Source organism: Gossypium hirsutum, chromosome A09 (genome assembly GCF_007990345.1).
Source record: "Gossypium hirsutum isolate 1008001.06 chromosome A09, Gossypium_hirsutum_v2.1, whole genome shotgun sequence".
Lineage (NCBI taxonomy): Eukaryota > Viridiplantae > Streptophyta > Magnoliopsida > Malvales > Malvaceae > Gossypium > Gossypium hirsutum.
In genome coordinates this window covers 7,732,128-7,751,902 of record NC_053432.1, presented here as the reverse complement: position 1 = coordinate 7,751,902, position 19,775 = coordinate 7,732,128, and the positions used below count along the sequence as shown (strand labels likewise).

Here is a 19,775-nt window from a genome sequence, read left to right as displayed (position 1 = left end):
TGTTGCTTTTAATAATAATATCATGAGAAAAGACCTAATTTCATAACTTTCTTCTTAAAATAGAGAAAATAGGGGCCAAAGTGAGAGAAAAGTGAAATATGTATTTGATTTTCTATATTTATTTTTAGGGACTTCACTTTCATTTCATTTTTTCATCATATTATATAAAAGCACAAATTTGGAAAAACTTTTGAACTGGTGGGAATACCCTTTATTTTCCATCATATTATTAGATTCACATAGAAAAATAAAAAAGTTGAAGCAAAATAGAAATCGTGATAACTATACATTTAAAAAAATTATAATGCATTAGAAGTAGTGATTATTACACATTTAAAAATAATTATAATTTAATTTACAATTATTAGTTAAAAATATTGTGCTAATTTTAAAATAGAGTTATTCCTTAAATAGAACTCTAAGGGCGGGTTTGGATGGGTGGTGCATTTAGTTAGGTTAGTGTAAAACTATCGGTGGCGGTAATATTAGATACCATAGTGATACTATAGCGTAAGACATAAAGTAAGCTAAACGCACTATACCCCACCCCACCATCCATCCAAACTCACCCTAAGTATAAAATATAAAAATTTGTTGTGATAATTATAATTATACAATTATTAGTTAAAAATTTTATTGTATATGACCGGTCCGAACATTTCGCATCGCCCACGTCGTGCGGCCCTAACAACTTAACATATTTTTTAAATATTTATATCATAGTATTATCTCTATAATTTTAAATCGAATTCAAAATTACCAATAAATATTATTGTTGATGAGAAGGAGATGGAGGAAGTTGGAGAGACAGTTCCTAGGAGTTACGCATCTTCCCCAACGCCTCCTATTAGTTTAACAATTTATCAGTCTCGTACAAAGTGCAATGTGATCTTTAATTGTTTTTTTTTTTTTATAACTCTAACTATTCTTAGGTAATTTCTATACTAGATCTGTAGAGAAGGAGCTTTTTCAACCTACATTCCCTTTAAATTTTATATTAACCGAATTGTCACTTAGAATTAACGCATAAAAGTCAGAAAATTAAATTGCAATCTTATTCTTAAATCTATTTTTAAGTGCAGTTCAATGAGGTGCAATTAACCTAGAGATTTCCCAACCATCTGAACCTAAAGACTGACTAAAAATCACTTAAAAATAACATATATGTGAGTAAATTAAGGCCCAAAATCTATAATAAATTTTCTCTCATCAGTCAGATAATACTAATAATACGTTTCGGTAGAAGTATTATTTTTTACATGCATTAGTAATAAACTAATTCAATTAATACATTTAACTATTATGACTTATTTTTAGAAAATTTTCCGTTTATTTGTCAGATTCTTGTGCACCATAAGCATGCGGAGTATCCATTTAGCGATAAGTATCAAATGTATCCACTGTTGGCTCCAAAAATGGCTCACTAACAGTTTGAGCCACTACATTCAGGTTTTCCTTTGGAAACTCGTACGGAAAATCTACAACAACTCCTTACCAGTTAAAGAGGAACTCTTGCGGCACAATGTGGTGTTTGATATGTCCTACTGTCTGGATTTCAAGGATTCACGAGCTACTGTGTCCACAAATCGGAGGCCTTGAATAGGATCAGATATTCTATGATTGCTCAGAATCAACAAGGTGTCGCATACGTAATATGTACAAGTCTTCATGATTGTTCAAAGCTACATGCCACATTTATGATTACTAAATTAGCTGCTGCTGCAGACTTATCAATAATGGAAAGCCTTGAATCAATCTTCCACGGGGAAACTCAGCTGGAATGAAACTTTGCCGGTAAAAGTACTATGGAGGCTTCTGTATTAGAAATTAGATTATATTTTACTCACTCTATTAAAAAATGTATAAACTAGTCCATGTATGATAGTGCAAAGAGTATATTGGTGTTAAAGATTTCATCCAATTTACTCTATATTACATTATAAAGGAAGCTATAGCACCAAATCAAGATACTCATATGAATTACTTAATATATAATATTAAAAGAGATCATTTCTTTTTGTTATCAGAAACTTGCAAAACAAGTTAGGCCAACCCATATTTTAAATATTTTTTTCTTTTTTCTACTCAAACCTATTTTGTTTCCAAATATTGAAGAGTTCTGTTTCTTTTTGTTATCAGAAACTTGCAAAACAAGTTAGGCCAACCCATATTTTAAATATTTTTTTCTTTTTTCTACTCAAACCTATTTTGTTTCCAAATATTGAAGAGTTCTGTTCTGATTGGATATACTCTCAGACAAGTCTAACTCTAAATTTTCCAAATATTGAAATGTGGATTTGCTCACATGGAAAAACAGTTCTTGAACAATAAATAAACATAGCATATTCTATCAGTGGAATCAAGGAATTCCATATTCATTTCAAAGTTGGAGCCAAGCATGAATGATAATGATTTATAGCAATTTTGTCAAAAGGAAAAAATAAGGTGATTGGATGACAAGAAACAAAGGGAAAATGAATTAACGGCCTGCATTTAATATCATTCTCAAAGTAGTACGCTTGAAAAAAGCCCTTTCTGTGCAACTTTCATATGCATTTGGAGCTAAACTCACTGTTTTGAGAATCAATCTTCACAACAGAAGATTATACAAGCAAAATTTGAAGTTGATTATGGTCAAATAATATAGACCACAAACCTCAGTTTCTAGGAAGAATATAGTAAACATAGATTTCTCAGTGTTGAAGTTATAATATACTAATTGTACAAAAACCGAAAACTATCCTGGTATCTTTCTATGGGAATTTAATGACGCTAATCTCTTAGCATTTCCACTACTCTTCCTAAGTTACATACCTCAGAAAGTCTTTTACTTTACTAACCGTCTTCGAGGTTCTTAACTTGGTCAGATATCACATGAGATAGCAGCACACAGTTTAAATCAGCCCCCGGCATTTACTGTTGTGCCCGCAATTCTAACTTGTATGTTTGTATTTCCATGGGAGGAATAATTACACGGCCTTCTTGTGAGACCTCACCAATCTGCTCAGTGTACCCTAGCATCTCCGTATCCTCATGTAGAAGATTCAAGGAAGTTGGCCTTGCATTCAGTACCGCAAGACCCTTGAACATGTTGAATAGATTTACAGGTTCATCAGCCGCGGTAGTGCACTCAGATCTGGCCTTCCGGCAGTAAGAAGGATCCCAGTTCCGCCTATGCAACATTAAAACAAACCTAGGATCGCCGACCTGCTGCTGAGAATATTTGGCTGGTCGGGGGACTTTAAAACTCACGATATGAAGATCACAAGGTAAGGGAGTAGTTAGAGGAGAAAAGGGATTCCAGTGTGTCTGCACATTAATGTCTTGTGGCTTCTTGGCAATGAATGCATGTAAGGGATGATTCAAGTGAGCACCAACACAATGCGAGAGAAGAGATGGACTCAGAGGCTGTGGGTCAGAAATGGGATTTGAAGTCGAAGAAATATTGGATTCGATCAAGATATGGAAAACAACATTCATAACACGATTGTCCACCACACCTTGTCCAAGACCACGACCATCATCTTTCGCCAAACGACGATCAAGCATAATCTCTAGCCACCCCTGTTTACAGCTTGCTGCACCCAGTGACTGCCGAGAATGGAAAGAAAACCGATGGCCATTGGACCCCTGCATGAAAGCGAGAGAAGGCATGGGGTAGTAATTCCCCTGCAACGGAATCTTATGATATGTTTCTCTCCGACTCATCTGAAAGCCATTCAAGTCAGTGTAGAAAATTCTTTTGTTGTCAATATCTGTCTTATATCTAACAATTAATTCTTTGTCAATAAAATTGTTGCCGAGAAGCTCAACATGATATTCCTTCTCAATCAGAAACTCCTGGATCGTATTGCCTCCATTATAAATACGGGTACTATGGGAGATCGGAGTATTCTCCCACGCAGTCTTCGGATAAGAGTACACCTCCTGCATCAAGGGACCCTCAGAGATAACCAGATGCCCACCAGATTGAATTATAGGCACAGCTTCACCATGGGGGACAAATAAGTATGCACCTCCGGTACTTGAGTAAAGGCTTATCTCTTCAGCCACGGTATTTTGCGGACCATTTTTCTGGATTACCTTTTGTAACAAACCATGCTTGACACCAAAGGTGAGAGTTTGATGCTGATTCTCAATTTCAACCACATCTCCTTCTACTTCTGAGCAATCATATGGTGTAGGGCACTGTATTGAACTCAAATTTGAGAAGAGCTTTAGTTTTGCTAGTTTAGCTTTTTCACATCCGACAAAGCCATTGGCAATATAATATGTCTGCAAACCCATGGCAGGGACAGAAGCTTTCCAGTGAACTCGATGCCTGCCCGTAAAAATCTTGCTTTTGTCGTGCTGCAGTTCAGGAGAAACCTGGCTTTCAACACATGTCCAGTTCGAGTCCAAAATAGAAACTTCAGGTCTATTAACAACTAGCATCACAACCTCTTCTCTTGTTTGCTCCAGTGGATTAAAGAGTACAACTGATTGTACGGTTCCTTCCCGAGCACTGATTGCTCTATGCACTGGCAGAGCATCGTATTTAGATCTCATCTGTACGGGATCAAACTGGGCAGGGTTCTGATCTGACTTCTCTTGGCGAAGTCCAAGCAATACTTCAATTGCTTTAGACATGAAAATCTGCAGGTCCTGTAAAGAAGTGTGCATCCGTGTTCCGTAATCGAGAACAACATGATTCTCGGCAGTTCCAGTCACCCCATCATGATGCTGGAAAAGAGCTAAATTCCTCCTCGCAGCTGTCAACTTATACGCATACATTGTTGGCAGCTTTTCGCATTGTATTCTCTGGCAATAACCAAATAAAAATGCCATCAACATTTCTGATGCATGAAGTGTTTGCTCTAGTACTCTATCAACAGCTTTGAAGAAAGGTCTTGATACATAATAGCCACTCCAATAATCCTGCTCCCTATCGGCATAAGTAAAGAAGTCACCTGATAATGAAGGAAAACCTACAACCTGAGCGGAGCCAATTTCTCTAGGAAGGGAATAATTTATTCTGTCAGCCTCGTCCTTAAGGGTCTGGAAATAGTCATCCAAAGTACCGAATTTTGCTTCAGCATTTAAGCTGGGATTAGAGTTGATATAATCAAATATCATTTGATAATTTCTAAACTGCACTTCGGCTTCATCAATGCTGACATAGCGGAAATCATCTCCAAGAGGTACAAGAAGTGTATTTGTCCGGTAAAGGGTTGACTTCTTCCTATATTGATCTAGTAGCGTTAGTGCCCTCTCCTTCACATTTTCCTGGTCAATCTCTATAGGATGGTATTCCCATGGGCACCGTCCATAAAAAAAGCCATGAACACGAGCAAAATCAAACTGACAACAAACGGCAGGCTCTGGTCCACAAGTATGAGGAATATCATATGAATAAAATGGCATCATGTGCACAAATATGTCAGTAGTTTCTTCAGCATCCCAGCTTTGACGCCAGATGTATTCCAAATTTTTATTCCAAGCAAGTTCCTTCTTCAGCTCATAATGGGTTCTTTGAATAAGCATATTCTCAAAGCCCATTCGACGGAGAAGATAAGCCATGGTAGGTGAGTAACCAAAGGGATCTATTGCCCAAGAATTCTTTGGAATAAACCCGATAGTGTCATTCAGCCACATATTTCCCTCAGTTATCTGCTTATAAAAATATATATATAAATCAAAGAGAAAATACAAGGCATTAAAGAGTTTTTGAGGACAGAAACATGAAAAATATAAACCTTTATAATCATTGGTGTAAATGCAAAGAAGACAATAAAACAATACACGAAGTTACACAAGTATTAGATTCCACAAATGCAAGACTAAGCCCTTCCTTTTGAGGATGTATACTACAACAAGTCTAGAATCTATTGGAGTGAGAATTAAAAAATGTACGACAACTACATATTTTTTGCAGATGACATCATGGACCGAAATTAATGGAAATGCACATAAAATCACAAGCTGCCAACATACCAAGACGACCTGAAAATAGTCATAAATCCAACTACAATCACCAAGAAACAGGGTTTAAGATATACCTGCTCGATTATAGCAAAGTAATGTGAATTTGCCTGCATTAAGAAAAAGAAATTAGTTTAGCCAAAAGCAAAACCTCATGTAGCAAAACAGCTATATTGAAGTCTAATCCGAAATACAGGACTAAAATGACAGAAAAGAAAACAAAATTGTAAGCCCCTACCCCCCACATACATGAATTGCTAGTATTATACAAGTGTGTTGGAATACCTCATCATTCATCACCCAGCCACCTCCTACTATTTCTAACTGACCATTCCTCACCAAATTTGTGAAAGACTCCCTTTTATCATCTGAGGCATCTCTCCACCACCTTTCCAAATAAGACATCTCTTCCCATATGAACTTCCGTCGACTATCCTGCAAATTCAATTCAAACAACTTTTAGAAAATTTAACAGGTTGTTCCTATAAGTTAACAGTTTCCTGTATCTACCCCAATTTAATAGAAATAATTAAGTCCAGGTGCACCAAACCACCTTAGTGCAACACATTGAGTCCATGAAGTAGAACTGGAAAACAGGAATTAAAAAGGCTCAAAAAACTGTAATGCCAATCAAAATTCTCACTACATTTAACCATTTCAGCACAATTCAAAGATTAACTTTATAAAATGAAACACCATAACCGAAAACCAATAATCTACTTCAGTAATTACTCCAAAAAACCATCAAACAAATTTATATCCCAAAGGAATCAGAAGAATATATGAAATTCCATTTCTATGCAAAGGAAAGCCAAAAAGAAAATTCACGCTATTTAATTCATTGTAACCTGAGTTCAGCGCCATTGATCAACAAAATACTAACCAAGCTCAAAAACCAAATCCCAATCAAAATTTAATCTCTATTCAGCACTAAATATCAAACAAAAAAGCTATCAAGCTTAACAATCGATTCCCAATCAAATTCTTAAACTTTTTCAAACACTAAATATCAAACTGTCAACCCCCACAAAAAAAGGTAACAAGCTCAGAAACCCAACCCCAATGCAAAATGCAACTTTATTCAACCATTTGACCTAATATTAACAAAAACCCACCAAGAATTAAACCGCCAAGAACCCCAAAAGAGGAAGAAAAATAACCTTTGATAAAGTTTCAACAATGGTATCAAGTATATGCCTTGTTTGCTTCTCATAATACTCTTCCACGGTGAACTTCCACCCCGGATCATTATGAGAATGGGGCACCACAACAACCTTCAACTTTTCACTATCCCATTCGTCTCCTTTATAAGAAACTTTCCACCCTTGTGTCCAAGCCCCTCCAGGCTTGTTCAAAAACTCAATTTTATCATACAATTGTTTAGTTGTTATGTCGACAGCGGCACCGTTCTGGTAGGGATTGGAACCGGGTTTTTTCCGGGTGACAGGCCTCCGGGAGGAGAGCCTTCTGGACAGGGATCGGGGCTTGAAGTGTGAGGAAATGGGTTTGGGGATTCCGAAGAGGAAAAGGGTTAAAAGGAAGAAGAGAAGCGAAACGGAAAGCGCAATGGTGAAGAAGTTGGCGAAGAGGAAGTTGAGGAGAGCCGTCCGTTTGCGTGGCTTTCGAGGTTGATGGGCTTTGGGGGTTGATTTCACGGTGACTGATGATGAAGACGGAAGCAACGCCTGTGTCCATCCTCCGCCACGGCGGTTGCTGCCAAGGTAGGAGGATAAGGGCATGTTTGGGATTCCCTATTTGCCTTTGTTTCTTCCTTCTTCTTTATTTTCCTCCGTTTTCTTAGAGATTTGTTTTCTTTTATTTTCTTTTCTTTTTTTTTTTTTTAAAAATTGTTGTTTGATGTTCTTTTTTTAAATGTGATGGGCTTCTAATTTTGAGTGAAAACTTTTAAATCAACGTAGAAATTTCGGACATATTTTACAAACGTGGGTCTCTTTATTACCATCAAATTTTATTTACCTCAATGACTAAAACGAGACTGATTTGGGGGCATTACAACCTACTAATTTGCTTCTTCCTCATTTAAATATGTTTGTTTTAAATTAGAGCTGATCATGGGCTGGGCGGTCCGGTCCGAAGACTCGCCCGAAAAATAGGAGGATTTGAGTAAAAATATAAGCTCGAAAAATAGACTTGGGCAAAAAAACGAGGCCCGTTTAGAAAACGGACCGGGCCTTGGATAAGAGTTTTTTGGCCGGATCGGGCCCGGACCGAATTATATATTAATATATTTTTTATTTTATTTTTAATCATTTTAAATTTTTAATATAACCATTTTTTATTATATTGTCAATTTGTGTATTTTTTAAGAATTGTTTTAGTATCATTTTTATTTGTTTTAATATTTATTTTTATGTTTTTAAATATATTTGATTTATTATATTTTTAATTTTTTTTAATGAAATAAGCAAAAAAATAATAATATGGGTCGGGCCGGGCCGGGCTCGGGCTTAGCAAATTTATTTCGGGCCGGGCTTGGATAAATTTTTAGGCCCATATTTCAGGTCGGGCCGGGCCCTGGCCTAGTAGACGGGCCTAAAATTTTGTCTTGTCTGGGCCCAGCTCGAACCCGGCCCATGATCACCTCTATTTTAAATTATGTTTAGTTACTTACATTATCGTTTTGTTACAAAGTGGTTACCTTGCCGTTAAACTTTGTTACCTCCCTAACGACAGTCCAAATAGGTTTTAAATGCCAACTTGAATGTCCAATTGCTGAGATGAAAGTAACAGAACTTAACGGTAGAATAACCACTTCGTAACAAAATGATAACATAAATGACTAAAACATAATATTTCAAACATAAATGACAAAAATGTAATCTGAAAGAAACAAAAGTGACTTTTTTTTTAATTTAACCTAAAATAAATGACTTTAAAGGTTTTATAAATCTAGCTTAACTGTTTGTTTAGATAGCATGGAGTAACTGAATAAAAGTATAATTATCTCTTGTAATTATAAAGAATAATTATATCGTAATTTCCTATATCATGTTTAGTAATACAAATTGTAATTACACAATTACATAATTTATATTTTAAAAATTATTAGTGAGATAAAAATAGAATCTAAACAATTAACAAAAATTAAAATAAAATCATTATATGAATTATATTAGTTCAAAAAAGTAGTCGATAATACGATTATTAATAAAATAACAAGAAAAATAAATATGATATTTTTTATCTAATTGTTCTAGTGCATATTTGGTGGGTTATTCCTTCTTTAATATTTAATATATTCGACTTATCAAGTTTGTTGGTCCTTAATCAAGTTCGTCATCATCTAAATTTGAATCTACATCATTGAGATTATCTTCATGTACTCTTCGAAGCATGAATCATTTTTATTCCGCCTATAATTGAAATTATGAGACATGTAACACGCTAGTGTCACGGGCCGCAGATCAAAGCCCGTGACGAATGCACGCAAAACATCCCATGAAGGTCAACTGATGAAATAGGACTCATTTAACCCACTTGAATTGGCCCGACTCATGAAACATATGGAGAACCCATCTACTTGAAGCATTAGTGCCAATGAAACACTCCAGTAAAACTAGATTTACTAGAGTAATTATTGTAAATCCTTAAGGATAAAAATGTATAGAGTTTAAAATCATAGTCGTTGATGTAATTCGATTTGTACCGTTAGATCTAGAAGAGTTTTACTAAAAATAGAGTATTCCTCATCATTTGTAATAATACCAGTGGCTTTTCAATTCTTTCTAGCTCGTTTGTCTGTTGAGTTTGCTTCCACTATATTTCAGTGCCTTAGAGAATTTTTGTGAAATTTATCATCTTTCAAGAGTTAAGTTAACTTAGATGGATTTAAATAAAAGAAATAACCTAAAGCCGTGCGGTTTGCCAAACTAAAGTTCTAGTCCCTTGGCATTAGTACAATCCAACCTCATTTTTTTAACTATACTAAGGTCATTTCAATTTGGGAAATATTTTTTTTGAACAACAAATGTCTTTTTCAACCATATTTTAATATGCACAATTTATTACTTTCATAAGTTGTATATATACTATCATTTAAGCCCCTTACTGAGCTGGTATCACGAGTTAATCAGATACCAACTAGGTTAGGAAAATTACAAAAATATTATTTTGAACCCACACAACGTGTAGAACTTTAATTTTACTACTCAACCAAAACTTCATTTTGAATTTTTTATACATTTTAATTTTATTATACACTTTATATATATGTTAATTGAGTTGGTGTCACAAGTCAACTCGACACCAACTCAAATTGATGACAACACCATAATAAATAATTATATCCATTTAATATTTATTGGGGATCGACCTGATTAAGCAACGAATAAGTAAAAATAATGGAATAAATTGAGAAATTAAACACACACAAATTTAACATCGAAAAACCCTCCAAAGAGGATAAAAAACTATGGGTAAATATAATTTTTTTTGTAAAAGAGTCTATTTATAGGCTAAATTCGTAATTCAAATAATAATAAAATAATATAGACTAATTAGAGTTTAACTGAAATAAATAAACTGAATTTAATTGGGAGATTATCTCTCAAATTTGACCGGAATATGAGTCATACTTAACAATATTCTTAACTTAATGTAATTACGTGTTTAAATGTTATCTTACTTGCAATTTAATCTATTTTTTTTCATTTTAATATCGTATATATTTCATATATTATTATTAACTAGTTTCAAAATATACATTTAATTTTTGATTGTATATAATTTTAAGCACACATTTATATTCTAAATTTATTATTTCTACGCACATACATAAGGTTTCGACTAATTTTTTAATTATTTAAACTCAAACCCATTACTCAAACCAAACAAATATATTATCCAAATCCAATCATATTTTATACCCAATACTAAAAGTTTGAACCTGAACTAGTTATATTACACAGTTTAAGACCCCACTTAAAGTGGACATTTATTTTTTTACACGTGACATATTTATATTATTGTCATGTAACACGTGTTTGATTTTATCTAATAAATTCATACTATTTTAAATAAAATATAATAAATTCTCAATAATTTTTAATTTTAATTATCTAATATTTTGTTAATAATTTTAATTTAAATTATCTCAATAATTCATTTTGAAATAATTTCATGTTCCATATTTTATTTTATTTTTATCACATAAAAATGATCATTTATAAAAATAAAAAATAGGATAATTTTCGTTTTAAAAATAAGCATGATGGGCAATTAAAAAACAACCGTGAATTCAAATAAAAAAAAGAAAGAAGATATTTATAAGAAACATACGAGTCAAGCGCAAATTTAGGGGTTGTCAGCGGTTCTAACCCCTTAAAAATTTTTAAAATTTTAAATTAGTAAAAATAAAATTACATTTTAGTTCCCTTAAAAAGATAAAATTTTGATTTAATCTTTTAAAATTTACATTTTTATTATCGTAAAAATTACAATTCAATTTCGACCTTCCTAAAAAATTTTCTGACTTCTCCCTTAGTACGAGCAGAAGAAAACACAGAATTTATTTACTTATGTTATTTTTTTAAAAAGACAGAAGATAATTTAAAATTATAAATACATTACCTGAGATAAATATAAAATATCCAAATAAAAAAACTCATTTAATACCTATTTCTATAAAATTTTAAATTATAATTTGATTTTATATTTAAGTTTATTAGTTTGATTATATAATTCAAGTTTTTAACACTTACTTTTAAAAACATTTATACAAAATAACTCATTTTTAAACCTTTTTTATATATCCCAATTTATTTTATTTTTTCTATCATTACATTTAAAAAAATATCATTTTAATTTTATTATTCAAGAGATAATAGTAAAAAAATAAATAAATTCTGGATATTAAAGAAAAATATCATATTTGCATATTAATTTATTACTTTAACTATCCTATTTTTGCATTACTTAATTTATTAATATTAATATTTAGATTAAAGTTTAAAAAATTTAACAGATAATTTAATTTAAATGATATATTTTTATTTCTCCTTTAAAAATATACGACTTGTTTGATAAACCGTTAAAAAATGAAATCAATTTTCAATAATTTAATTTTTTTACACATGTTTGATAATAAAAAATAAAAAAATGATAGAATTATTCTACAAAAAAAAGTAAAAAATGATAATTAGATAAAAACTACTTATCACTTAATAGAGAATATTTTCAATTAAGTTAATTTTATTTTATTTTAAATATTATATTATCTTATAAAAACTTTACCTATAGAAATTTAATTTTTGTTTAGAATAAGGTGAAATATTAAAAAAAATTAGGATACAATGTAGAATATAGGATTTTTTATAATTTAAAATCTATATTTATCAAATAACTAATTATATTCCATACTCAATTTTAAGTAATATATCAAAAAAAATTTATAACTTCAATTCAATATTAAATATTTAAAGCAACAAATTATTTAATTATTTTTAATATTTTTTCATAGAGATAAATACTATTATCATAAAAATAAATATTATTTAATTATCTTTATCTTTATCTTTATTTATCTTAATATTTATTTCATAACCATATTTATTAAATGATTACTTCCTCTATAGTTAAAATGCAAGACTATATTGCATTAAATGATGTTTAATATAAAATAAATTTAATAATAGTCATTATTTTTCCCTCAAAATTTAATTTTTTAACATTTTCAAAAAATATTTAGTAAATTTTAAATATTTCATTTTTACCTGCAGCACTATCTATATTATAAAAAGAAATTAGTGAACTATTTTTTATTTTTTTCATAAGTCAAATATGTGCTTTTGCATTATTTAAAACTTTATTTTGTCCCAAAATAAATTATTTAAAAAAAATTTAAACTTAAAATTTATTAGATATATATATGATTTCTAAAATTAAAAATTGTTTTAAACTTTATTTTTAAAATTTAATTTTAAATTTTATTATAACAATTTTAACTTTTAAACTTCTTTCCTAGTAAGTACAGTATAAATTATATTCATAATATTACAAATATATTATCTTTTAAAATTTTAAGTATATTTTTTAATCTATTTATACATTTTAAATATTATTTCATCAATAATTTTATTTGATATATTATTATTTAAATAATAATTTTATAAAATATATAATCAATCTGTAAATTGCTATCACATAGAAAACTTAATTATATATATATATTAAACTATAAGCACAAACCCAACCATTTTTTAACTCAATTTTTATTTAAGTGACAAGAAAAAGAAAAATGTTTTTTTAACTAAACATAGCGACAGGAAAAAAAAACGGAGGAAGAAGAAGAAGAAGAAAAAGAAGAAGAAGGGAAAATTGTTTTTTTAAGTAAAACATGATATTTGTCATGCTAAGGCAAGTTTGACAAAAATTATACCAAAAAAAAAACATTAAAATTTCTATAAAAGCAATCTTTTGAACGGAATATCAAATGTTGGGTGTAATAGTAACGAATATTGTATCTTTTGAATTGTGGCAAGTGGACCTTTTTTTTTACAAAAATAATTAATTATTAAATTTGGTCCCTATAATATATTTAATTTTAAAATTTAATTTTTGTACTTTAATTTTTAATATAATTTGACCTGTATATTTGTATACTGTTTAAATTAATCTAAATAGTTAATATCATTAACTCTTTTGATAAAATATTACGTGGTAAAATATAGTTTGAATACCTCAAGAGTTTTAGAGATTAAAATATGATTTCTCATTTCTTTTAAGCTTGTATCACTTTTTTTTTTACGTTATAAGACAAGGATTAAATTTTAATTTTGGTCTCTAGACTATACTAAAACTTAAGGTTTAATCTTTCTATTTTATTTTTTGACATAATTTTGTACATTTACTTTTATAATGTCATTACTTAGTTTGAATAGTTAATATTGTTAACTATTTTAGTCAAAATATAGATGTCAAATTTTCTCAAGAACACTATTCCTACGGGAAAAATTATTTTTTCATGGCGATTTCAAATGAGTGCTTTTAAGAAAAAAAATTATAATAAGCATTTTTAACGATTTTTTTTGTTATATGACTATCAAGTGATTATTTAAAAAAATTCACAACAAAGAATTTAATAGAATATTTTTAACAATGGTAACAACTACACATGAATTTTTAAATTCAAAAAGTAGAGACTATATTCCTAAAAACAAAAAGTGGGGGACTAAATTTTGAATTTACAAATTGCACAGGGATTTAGAGCATATTTTAACCTTCAAAATTTTACTTTATAATTTGACACAAACAAATAATTAACCAAACGCGAAGCGTAGACCAACAACCATACTAATTTGAATGATTATATTTTTATTATTATCCTATATTTACGTTATGATTATTATTGAACATATACTTGATTTCCTCTTAATTCGATAGTTTAATTGATTTTGTTTTTATAATTATTTTAATATTACTATTTAAATTAATAAATTTATGTTTTGAATTCTTTTAAACATAAAGTTCATTTATGCTAAAAATTCAAAAAATAAACGTAATATAATATAATATAATATAATATATTTTGTATCAAAATTATTTAGTAAAGTATTATTATTTATTTGTTATATCTTCCCTAGGGTACAACATACGGCAAGCAATTAAATAGTTTATGGAAAACCATCCACAAGGAATGGTCCATAGGTGACTTTCTATAACCCTAAAGGAACCACCCTACAGATAGTATGCCGTGCACCTCTCACAAGGACCACTTAGACATAATCGCCTTGTACAATCTCAAGGATGAGAATGTCAAAGCAGGACTACACAATACACCCCATGAAGACGATTGACCTATAATGGCACTAACACTTGGTTGCCCGCACAATCATGTATACCCCCTATGATCTCAGCTACATGGCACTACAGGATAATAAGGGACGCCCTATACAAGCCTAAGTGCACGAGGGACCAAGGATCAGTTCCTTACTTTAATAAAATTCTATTATTCACATTAATATAATTTGGATTTGTCCTCAATGTTTTTTTCACACAAAGAAAAATGTAAGCAAATATTGGCTTATTGATTACCCAATGTTTAACTAATACTAAGTTGCATTTCGTGGTCGGATCATAATGTGAGAAGACAACTTGTATTGGTAGGCAATCTAAAAGGTTCATAGTCTAATGAATCAAAATTTAACAAATCAATTAAAGGATTATTATGTCATCTATCAAGTCTAATAAGGGGATACATTGTCTTTGGTATCGAAGCAATGAACTCCCAGAATATAAAGACATAGATGTGATTCTCTGAATTGACAATACATCAAACAGGACCCAAGTTAAACCAATCCTAGATATGTTTATGGATTAATTCACTTGTGGTATTCATAGTGTGACTTACCTCAATACTGAGCAAGTGATTGACTATGTGCACGTTGACCGCCTATAAATGAGTTATTGTTTATAGTAAAATATAACACCAAAAATATAAAAGATTAGAACAAAAGTGTCCGCAAGTGCACGAATCAAATTGTAATATTATTCAATACAATGAAATACTTTGGAAGTGTTTCGAGGATCGTACCCAATGGAGGATGGAATAAATTATGAAAATCTTTTTACAATAATAAGTCTAAATAGTACTAATTAATTCCTATATTATGATAACCATAAAATATATTAATGAGATAAAAATGAATAACTAAAATAAATAAGAAAAGAAACAAACAATAAAAATCAATAAACCAATAAGGAAAATTGACTCGCTTCAGGGATTGTAATTAACTTCGGATTAGGGTTTTAAAGTGGATTAGCTACCGATTAACCAATTATTACCTCCTAGCCTCTAATTAACTATCGATTGGTTGATTTTCGCTTATCTCCCGACCTCACTTTCTCAGCTAGGATAAATTATGATTTACTCGGTTTTACTTATCTCCTGACCTCATTTAGCCTATGATAACTTCTTAGAGTTGTCAATCCTAGTGGTTTAAACACACATAATTCATACCAACTAATCCCTCTCGGAAAACCCTAATTCCTCTGTTAATCACATCCATATCCACTCATTAATCCCCTGCAGGGATTTAGCCATTTATGTTATTCATAATCTCAACTCCAATTGAATTAATCAAGTAAAGAACACAATTAATTCAGAAAAGAAAAGAGATTTGAATAATTATGGGTTGAATATTGAATGGGGAACGGAATAACCAATCACATGCTTGGAAAAAATAAATAAATAAAATGCAAAAGAAAATAAACCAAAATGCTTGAATTAAATAAATGAATTCTTGGATCAAAACTGATTCCAAGAGGAAAAACAAAAGAGTTATTGAAAAGTCGAAAGAAAATTAATGTACTCCTACTCCTAAACTACTAGCGTTTTTAAGGTGTCTAGGACTTAGTCTTTTTGAAGGCGTCTAAGACAATTAGTTACATCAAACCTCTAATGTCTTATTTATAGAAGTGTTGGCAGCTCAAATTAGGTCTTTGTATAAAGTTGATTGTGCGGACGAAAATAACATCGATATACTTGGGTAGCATGTCGACCTGGTTCACACCATACCATGTCTATAGCGCGACACGACAAACAATTTTTGCCTTCTGTGTTTGTTTTGTGCTTTGATGTATTAGGAAGCTTATGCATCACTTGACCTTGCTTCCACGTCAATTGGGCCTTTAAATCTCTACCCTACACACTCAATTAAACATATTAGTACTACCTAAGGCCCGTGTCGACCTACTGGGTCACAACACTTTCAAAATGTGTTAAAAAACACTAATATTTAATCCTAAGACCTAAATACCAAAACCATAAATTAAAATACTAAATTGTATAGAAAACAAGCTCCTTAATTGAGAAATTGACCCGAATTAACTACTCTATTTGACAGTAGGTCACACATGACTCATATACTTTGATGTATTAAAAATCTGAGTCTAAATAACTAAATTGGGTATACGACTTCTGCATGACATAGTTTCATTTACAATAATAGAATTCATAGCACAAGAAACAATAAATGATATCCTTTCATTGGCATTACTTGATAGATAGAAAAATAATGTGGTCGCGGGGCATTTTTCTAGGATAAATGATTTAATTATTATTTTTTAGTAATTAATTTTTTATGCAAGAAGATACATTGGTTGCTATGAGATAAAATAGGATCATATTAGGTGAACAAATTTAACTCAAAGAGATAAATGATATTAACACACTTATGATAAGTTCATTGGACAAACATTTATTAAGTTGCTTTCGTAATAATAATAGAGAGTTCAATCATGGTACTTTGCTGGAATGACTTCATGATTAAATAATGTTGTAATTAATAGACGAAGATTTGATACTTAATTACAAATTATTTGAACTCTAATTATATATATGTCCAAATCGGTCCCTACGCTAGCTCGACATAACCCAAATCAAATTACATGTGGAACTGATACTTTGAAATGAAAGAAAATGGCAATGAAGAGAAATAGACCACAAGTATCACCATCAGTAATGAATGCACTTTCTTGCTAAGTACAAAAGATAACTTAAAAATTAAATTGGTTTCTTTAAATTATTATTTAATTGATTGATATTGAATAATTGAAATTCAAAATGAAAATTAAATTAATTAATCATAGTTGTTTTATTGAACAAGACAATTAAATATATCTCCTAATAGATTTTAATACGGTAAAGTTGCCGTTACTTTAACAAAATTAGAATTGGGTTAAGAAAATAATTTAATTTGTTAAATTAATTAATATTTTGAGAAATAGAAAAAATAGTTATTGATTGGTTAAATTATATGTGTCAGTTAAAAGTCTAGATAACACATATAATTATACCCAATACATGAGACAGGTCCAAGAGGCCTATCCTAAAGAGAATTGCAACAAACCCTAGTGTTCAATAGGGTGCGTTTCCCTAGTTTTCTAACTAGAAAACTATATTTTTATATTTTTATATTATTATTTAATTATCCGCTTTAAAGCAAATTTCTTGTACCTTTTCCCTATAAATAGGAAGTATGGGATGAGCTAAACACACACCAGTTATCCATATTTTGAGCGTTGTTACTCTGTTAGAAAATAATGACAATCTATTTACAGAATAAATATTATTTTCTATAAAACTCAAAATTTTGATTTCCCATGAAGATAATTAATTTTCCTACTGAAAATTAATCAATGTTTTCATTATATACAACTGGTTCATGAACTTAGAGCCCACATTCTAAGCAAGTCAGGATTTGAGATAACAGAGAAAATCGTTTGATACGGAGCTAGGAAACGATCTAGACTGCCCTAAACACATGTACTAATTCAGTTTAGGGTTTATTGTTATAAATATCACAAGACTCAGTTTAAGAAAAAAATTAAACTTTCGTTGTACTATAAACATTGTTTTCTTAACCGGTTTGCCAATACAGCTAGCACACACTTGGATGGGAAACTTGTGCCACAAATATAGAATGCTAGGCACTTAAGGAGATGCAAGTTAATTTATATGCTTATTAATATGCTATTGTCTTTATTTATTATAATCCTTTTCATGCCTCCCATCATGCAACATCTTGTACAGAGCACTACAAATGAGAGAAAATGAATGAAAGCAATACCACATGTATGCATTATTTAGATATCTTGTTATGGACACTTAGCCAAATTTATCAAACTATGTAATTTTGAGCAGTTTAACCGTGAATGGTGGCACCTTTTGCTACATTCTCAATTTGTGTTATCTTGAATAGTTCAACTATTAATGGTGGCATCTATTGCTCATTTATAAATTTTTCTAATTTTGAACAGTTCGACTTTGAATGGTAACACATTTTGCTACATTCTCAATTTGCATAGTCCTGAATGGTTCAACCATGAACGGTGACACATTTTTCTCATTTATCAATTTGTGTAATTCTAGACGGTTCAACCATGAACAATACTCGATCCTTTCACTATCATTTGAATTTGCTTAGTCCTTAACGATTCAATCGTAAATGGTGGTACCTTTGGCTCCTTTATTAATTTGAGCACTTTTGAATGGTTCAACCATGAATGGTAGCACCTTTCATTACATTCTTGCATAATTCTAAACGATTCAATTGTAAACAGTGACACCTTCCATTCATCCAAATCAAATTACAGTCTAAGTCATACCTTTAACATTACAAAGTAAGCAACATAAAGATATTTGCATCTCTCCACCAAGTAATCGATTAGTATACTGAAAAGGCATAATTAATGAAGGTGCATACATAATGGAAAGAAACAAGAAAGAATCAAATTCAAACAGTCTTCAATTTTATTAATAAAAAAGATAAGTACATATGCAAAATGATATATACAAAATAACCCTTCAAGGTTAGTCTAAATTTACAATAGTATTTTCCTCAACATAGGTGATCTGTTATAATTTGATATGTCAAATTAGGCTATCCAATACACTAAATGAGCTTATTTTCATTTAATTTAAGTGCCTTTTATATGTTTTTATCAATTTTTAGTTTTAAGCATTAATAAATGTTTTTGTTAGTTTTATGCCATTTTTGAGACACAAATTGGCCAGTCGTGTCATGGGATACCTAACAATATGATTGAGTGGTGTAGGGATTCGATAACGGCCAAAACTTGAAGAAATCATCATTTAGAAGGGGGTATCACGATACTGTGGCATAGACGTCATGATACCTAACAATGCTGAAGTGAGGATAATTGAAGCCAACTTCAGTGATATCGTGATGCCGAGACCCCCAAAACTCCCAAGTTTAATATTGTTTTGGGTATCGCGATATTAAAGCTTATCGCGATACTACTGCCTAACGGGTGAAAAACTACAGGGGCAATTT

At 30.6% G+C, this 19,775-nt stretch overlaps 1 protein-coding gene across 1 annotated transcript; it reads right to left on the bottom strand.

The window, feature by feature from the left end:
• Positions 1-2,475: 2,475 nt before the first annotated feature.
• Positions 2,476-7,840, bottom strand: LOC107888651 (alpha-mannosidase 2). The gene is made up of 4 exons (XM_041077495.1): positions 7,122-7,840; positions 6,247-6,396; positions 6,039-6,071; positions 2,476-5,649 (listed from the first exon to the last, which is right to left on the bottom strand). Exons 1-4 carry the CDS (start codon positions 7,698-7,700, stop codon positions 2,914-2,916), a joined length of 3,498 nt encoding a protein of 1,165 aa, XP_040933429.1. The 5' UTR covers positions 7,701-7,840; the 3' UTR covers positions 2,476-2,913.
• Positions 7,841-19,775: the final 11,935 nt, after the last annotated feature.